The sequence below is a fragment of the Quercus lobata genome, chromosome 6 (genome assembly GCF_001633185.2).
Source record: "Quercus lobata isolate SW786 chromosome 6, ValleyOak3.0 Primary Assembly, whole genome shotgun sequence".
In the NCBI taxonomy this organism is placed as follows: domain Eukaryota; kingdom Viridiplantae; phylum Streptophyta; class Magnoliopsida; order Fagales; family Fagaceae; genus Quercus; species Quercus lobata.
Genome location: NC_044909.1, coordinates 43,503,589 through 43,510,831, shown reverse-complemented (window position 1 = coordinate 43,510,831; position 7,243 = coordinate 43,503,589). Strand labels below are relative to the sequence as shown.

The window sequence follows — 7,243 nt, the reverse complement described above, 5'->3', positions numbered from 1 at the left end:
TGGTGGTGGTGGTGGGTTTCTTGTGGCAGAGGTAGTGGTGATGGGTGATTGAAAGAGAGAGATGGTGAGGAAAAGATACAGAGAAGTGATGGGGGAGGAGAGAAAGAGAGAGTGAGAGATTGGATTATATTATTTTATTGGGTAGTGTATATTATTTTAATGAGTTGAATGGGAAAATAAAATTTGAGATTTTGGGTGTGTTATAAACTGGTATGATATAATAAATAAAGTAGTTTTTGAGATAGTAAAATGAGATTTTTTTGAAGAAACTAGATGCTAATGCCCTTATTAAGTCTCTTTTGTACCTTGGAAACCCAAGTTTGCATAACTTGATGTCCAACAAACTTACACTTATCAAATTTTTCTAGAATAAAAGGATATTTAATGCTATACTCAGGTTTTTGTCACTCTCCAAGTGAACAATAACTATGGGGAATTTAAAACTCATAGCAAGCATCATAGAGTCATAGAGATAGGGCATAGCCAATCCTTTGTTGATTTTTACTAATTGCATCAAAGAATAGGGGCAAATCTTAAAACTAATATCTCTAGACTAATATTATAATTAATAAAAAAAATTTCAATAATAAAAAACTGTCTTGCCATAAACCCCAATGGCTAATATCACTTAAACATGTCAAACTCCAATACTTAATAGGAAGGTTTGTAATTTTAATCCAAAATTGGAATCTTAGACCAAAAAATGCTTCAAGTACATCTACTACATACCATTTATAGAGGAGATCATTTAACTCTAAAGTTGATAAAATAACAAAAAACAAAACTCTTCAGTTTGCTCTATGCTTCTCTATTAAGCTAAAGAATAGGAAAGCCCCCAATTACCGAGAGAATCTTCCACAACGCAGAGTTGCTAATTTTGTCAGGACCCTCTAGGCTTGTTTTAAGTTTTAGAGCATCCACACCAGCTCGTGGATACTCATCTAAAATACAAAAAGTGCTCCAATTTACACATTTTATCCCAAAATCCTTCCACATCAGTTCTTGTAAAAATGTCTAAATACACATAATATCTTACAAAATGAACAGTAACCGTGCATATATACATGGTTACTGTTCACCATGTAAACAATTTTTTTTTTAATTTTCTCTCTCCTCTATCAAACTACTTTTCTTCCCCAACCATTACAACATCCCAGCGTGCCAAAATAACCACCCAACCACCAAACCCAACGCCACCACCAAACACAGCAATCTAGCACAGAGTATTAATCAAACTCAACTGAAAATTAACACAAAATCAACTGAAAATTAACCCAAACACATCCACACAGACAAATCAACATAGAGATACACTTGCTCAAAAGTTTTTTAAAAAAAAAAAAAACACACACACACACACACAGATACACCCACACACAAACAAACCCAAACGGACAAACAACAAAGAGAGATCGGTGCTAATCAGAACGATCGGTGCTTGACTGGAACGATTGGAGCTCGTGGGTCTCTCTTGATCGGAGCTCGTGGGTATGGGTCTAGCCTGATCGGAGTTAGGGAGATACACTAACTGATCGGTGCTTGTGGATCGGAGCTAGAGAGATCGGTGCTTGCCTGATCGGACCTGTGGATCGGAGCTAGGGAGATCGGTATAAAGATGATTCATAAAATTGATTCAGATTGGGAGATCGGCATAGAGATGATCGGAGCTAGGGAGCTGTGGATCGGTATAGACCGAGAGGGAGAGTTGATTCAGAAATGGGTATAGAGATGGGTTATGGGTAGAGAGATGGGTATAGAGAGAGAGAGAGCTGTATCAGAAAAAATGGGTTCAGAAAAAATGGGTTGAGAGAGAGAGAGAGAGAGAGAGAGAGAGAGAGAGCGCGTGTATAATAAGGGGTTAGGTGAGGAAATAATAAAAAAAATTGAGAAAATTGATTATTTAAATAAAAGAGGTGATAAAATAGATAAATTAATGTGGGTGTTTTGTACAAGTGGATGTGTAAAATAGAAAAAGTAGGTTTTTAGTGTAAAAATGGATGTGTAAAATACACAGGCTGATGTGATTGCTCTTAGCATCTCATTTTTCTTTTTGACAATTTGCTCCTCTTTTTAAAATATCACTTCCATAGAAAAAGTATCCAATAATGTCATGCAATGTGAGTGTTAGATTTTAACAATTATATTGATAGATGACAAATCACTTTATAAGTATTATGTAGTAAAATTTGTAATGTCATACTAACATTTAGATAATACTTATCACAATCTAATTACGAAAATTTGAATTACTTTATTATGATTAATAACATATTGATTTATAAATTTTATAAAGTAAAATTTTTAATATTCTTAACATTACGCTAATTCACTTAATAATTCCTAGTGCCAATGACTTATTTTCACGATAATTGATAAATCATTTTCCAAAACTTAGATGCCATGACTTTTTAGGCCCAGAGAACTTGGCAAGTAGTGCCAGTGTCACGTCGTATTTGCCCAGCTAGTGTGTCCAAACTCCAAAGTATAAGATTATATTTTCAAAAAAAAAAAAAGTATAAGATTATTTAAGTGTCAACAGTCACACGCACAACACAAGGTGGAGATGGAGAAGAGGGAGAGGCATTTTGTGCTGGTTCACGGAGCCTGTCATGGAGCATGGAATTGGTACAAAGTGCTAACCCTGCTGAAATCAGCTGGTCATAAAGTAACAGCCTTGGACCTAGCTGCGAGCGGGATTCACCCAAAGCAAGCACATGAGCTCAGATCACTATCAGATTACCTTGAGCCTTTGATGGAATTCATGGCATCTCTTCCAGCAGAGGAAAGAGTGATCCTTGTGGGCCACAGCTTCGGTGGAGTCTGTAACGCTGTTGCCATGGAAAAGTTCCCTGAGAAAATTTCTGTTGCAGTATATGCTACCGCCCTTATGCCTGGTCCTGACCTCAGTTTCCTTGCATTAAACGAACAGGTACTGCTCTCATCATCTCCCTCTAACAATCGTTAGAAAGCAGATCTGGGTAAGTAACACTTTCCTAGATCTTCTACCGCGTAGTTGCGTAAATAATCATTTGCACGTAAACCCACTATTTACTGTACCACGACTCAAAATTTTCTGAACAGGCTCAAGGCTTTCCTTTCTTCTTAACAAATCAAATATTTTCGGTATATTTGAAGGCTACTCCCCCAAAAATAATAGGACATGTTTGAACATAATTAGATCATTTTAGTCTTTTTTTTGGGGATAATTACTACTTACTAGTCTCCTATTATTAGTTGAAATGGTCACGCTATTATGACCGTTCGAGTCTTCGACTATCCGTGTGGGTTGCTTTCAGATAATTCAGATAAAAGTCTTATGCGTGCCTCAGCCTTACACGTGGCTAGTTCTTATCTCTTTCATTGAAAAATGTGACCTTTATATTTCGAGAAGGTACAGGAAAACACAAAATTTGACATATAGATATAGCACATTATCAGTGGTAAGTAAATAATATATATATATATATATATTTTTTTTTTTTTTGAGAGTGAATTTAGATAAGAACTAGTAAAAATTTATCAATTTCACGAGTGTAAAAAATCTGTCAATTTTTTGTATGCTTAGTATTACTTTTCGCAACTTAAACGACAAGTATTGGTTATTTTGTTTTTATAAAACATGAATGGATTGATTTAACATCATTTTAATTGATTACAAAAAGGAAACACCATTTTAATTAAATATTTGAGAGAAATGTAATCAGAATATATTATTATTTTTATTATTATATAAAGGATTATAAATCATAATGTATTACTTTATAGAATATTCTAGTGTCCTTTTTTTTGGCGTCATTTTATCTTATCTCTCTATCTAAATATTGGGTAAGAATGGAAAATCACTGTATTCCATACTCACAATATGTCACCTTAACATTAAAAAAGTTGTATTTATTTTTTATGTTAATCTCTTACTTAATAAAGAATAGTCTCATTAAAAAAGAAAAAAGAAAAAAAAAAAAGAATAGTCTTATCAATGAGAGTCTTTAAGGAAAAAGTTAAATAAATAAATAAATGATGAATTATAAGTTATAATGCTCATTTTTTGAAAAAAAAGAAAGAAAAAGAATGTGCTTGTCATTTGTCAACAATGTATTGGGCTTATTGGCTTGCATATATAAATTTGTTCTAATTGTGTTTTTTTGGAATGTTTGCACAAATAAATAAATAAACACACAACCTTAAATATTGCAATGATCCAACAAGAGTTTCAAATTTTGGACCCTCCTTATATCACACAATTAAGAAAAAAAAATCTGATTATTGTAAACATTTCCCCATTTTCTTAAGTGTTTGGTACGATTAAAAATGGTGTAAAACAATTTATCTCCCAAAGCTCTCAAATAGGAGACCTCCCCCTCCCCTCTTTCAAATTTGCCACCTACCACAACCACCACATTCCTCCTATGGATTGCACTCGTCACTCCCAACCATTGTTGACCCACGACTTAAACAACCCACATTGTTGATCTAGCATATCTAGACCCAAGGAGATTAGTGGTTCTTGTCTCAGTGGTATTGCTTGATTGGCGTCAAAGCTTAGCGGTGGTGGTGAGATCTATGACTAGAAAGACTCTCCCTTTGGCGTGATCATTTTTTTTTCCAAATCTATGAGTAGATTGTAGAGAGATTAGCAACTGGTTCATTAGTAATTTTCCGTACAAACCAAACACCAAAAATCAAAATATTTTCCAAAGAACATTTGGTGTTGAAACAAACGTAGCATTAATTTCAATATCACTAAAGTCAATTGGAGTTTTGTATCATCAAGTAGGATTTGAATTAAGGATTTGGATTAAATGTAATAGTGTAACTATGTGAGAGGTAAAAAAATATCATGGCAAAAAAGTAAAAATGTTTAAAAAGTTTTGATCCATGGGTTGAAATTAAAAGTGAACTTATCATCAAGTTTCAATATTGTTCGTAAAAGTGGTAATGCATGGTTCAATAAGATCTCAATTCTTGAATTCATGCTCCACTTCATGATGGTTTTTAAGCACGGACATTGACATGAGTATAGGTCTAGATACATGTATGACATAGGGACATGATCAGTTTCTGAAAATTTGTAACATGAAATAGCTAGTGTGACACCGATATGATATGAATACAACACCCTAAATAAAATGTATATGTTTCCTAAATTTTTACTCACTTTCAACCACTAGTTCAGTGTGATTACCAAGTTTATTTACCACATATCAAGTCACAAAAGTTATGGGTTGAGATTTTTACATTTAAAAATTTTTGACTTTAACTTTTTACTGGCTTTTAATATTTTTTATTATTTAATGGTTGAGATTGAAAGTTATTTTTTCCAACTCTCAATCTTAACCCTTCATTGCAATTGCATCACTTGATCTCAATCCAAACAATTAACAATACTGTTGAGCTTAGGTATGTGATGTGAGTGTGACCTTGATGGTGATATGTACCTATGAGATTGACCTTACCAAGAGAGAGACTGGTTTGAGGGATAGTGTCATAGGCATATACCATGAAAAGATCACCTGAAAAATAAATGAAAATTGTTACATGTTTTACTGTGCATTTGATAGTGTTTAGTTCATGGATTTCCAATCATCCTCTCAAGTTTAGGAAATTCCATCATTGAGTCAGTTGTCATTGCTGTCTCCCTTCCTAGCTAGCTAGTTCCCAAATGTGCCTAATGATATCTTTAGATATATGTAGAAATTTCAAAGGTTGGATCCTCTCAAGGACGCGCAATTCACATTTGATCAAGGGCCCAACAACCCACCTACCTCATTGCTATTTGGGTACAATTTCATGGCAACCAAGTTATACCAACTCTCCCCACCTGAGGTAAGGTACATAATTTATACTTTATACTTCTCTTTAACTTCATATTTATTTAATGGGTTTTAGTTAACTCAACTGATAAAATTTTAATAGTTGAATAAGAAATTTAGGGTTCAATTCCTGTCCATACTAAAAACCAATTGGTGTCTTAATCTGATGATAAAAAACTATCATCAGGAGAGGATGCCATATTGAAACTCTCATTAAAATAAAATAAAATAAAATAAAAAACTTCATATTTATTCAATAATGTCACACTTTCTTTAGGAAGAAAACATTAAGTAAAAGAGCCAGAAAAATTAGTCAAGCATGCAATCATCAGTTTAACAACTTTATAATTACAGGTTGAATGTCTTAAACAATTAGCTACTTAGCTAAATTACATTTAAAAAATAAAGGGTCATGTTAACAAATGCTCTTAGGGCAATTGTTAATAAATCATAATAAAAAAAATTTGACACAATTTTCATGGAAAATATAAAAAATTGTCAATAACATTTATTGTTTTATCATTCTCCTAATAAAATGTTTCTAAAAATAGTTCATTAGGGCATTAGTTAACATTTCTCAAAAAAAAATCTTTAACAATGATCTTTTTTCTTTTTTTTTGAGAAAATTTTAACAATGATCGTTGATGAATTGAACTAGGATTTGACACTTGCCATGTCATTGGTGAGACCTTTTCGTCTTTATGGTGATGATGCATTATTGTTAAAAGAATCAAAACTCACTAAGGAAAAATATGGGTCTATTCGTAGAGTTTATATTGTGTGTGACCAAGACAATATTATAAAGGAGGATTTTCAAAGGTGGATGATTGAGAATAATCCAGCAGATGAAGTGAAGGTGATAACTGGTTCCGATCACATGGTCATGTTTTCTAAACCGAAGGAGCTGAGCTCATGTCTCCAAGAGATTGCGGAGAAATATTCTTAAATTCTTTATCTATGCCATTTGCGTGTTGGACTTTGGAATATATATTTTTCACGATATATTTGATGTAATGTGGGTAAAATCTGCTACACTGTGTGTGTAATAATTATAACCCATACTATATATTTTTTCTAAAAAGACATAATGAAAGTATTGCGAATGCACAATAACATATAATAGGAAATGGAATATATGTAATTTGCAATAACATATATTGCAAATCCACTCTTGCTATTCCTTAGGAGGCATTGAATATGATATACTTGCATCATGTGTATGTGTCTTTAAAATGACCGGTTATTCTTTGGCCCAAATGAAACTATTTTTATGGTTCTATACAACTAAAGCAAGTCAAAAAATGCTCAATATTTCAAAACCTGCACGTACCAATAAAAGCTCAAAACTGTAGAATTGTCTACAAACGTAAAAGCGCACCCACATTAGTGTAAAATAGTATAAGATGTTAATTTTACACATTTAAGTTTAACAA

General features: G+C 32.9%; 1 protein-coding gene across 2 annotated transcripts; it reads left to right on the top strand.

The window, feature by feature from the left end:
- The first annotated feature begins 2,499 nt into the window (after positions 1–2,499).
- On the top strand, positions 2,500–7,006 carry LOC115950709 (methylesterase 10-like). 2 transcript variants are annotated; one of them, XM_031067940.1, is made up of 3 exons: positions 2,500–2,929; positions 5,692–5,828; positions 6,579–7,006. In XM_031067940.1, the coding sequence occupies exons 1-3, from the start codon at positions 2,564–2,566 to the stop codon at positions 6,754–6,756; spliced, it is 681 nt and encodes a 226-aa protein (XP_030923800.1). In that variant the 5' UTR covers positions 2,500–2,563; the 3' UTR covers positions 6,757–7,006. The 2 variants fall into 2 exon arrangements, with proteins under 2 accessions (XP_030923800.1, XP_030923799.1); XM_031067939.1 differs by having other exon boundaries at positions 2,501–2,929; positions 5,692–5,823; positions 6,469–6,937.
- The last annotated feature ends 237 nt before the right edge of the window (positions 7,007–7,243 follow it).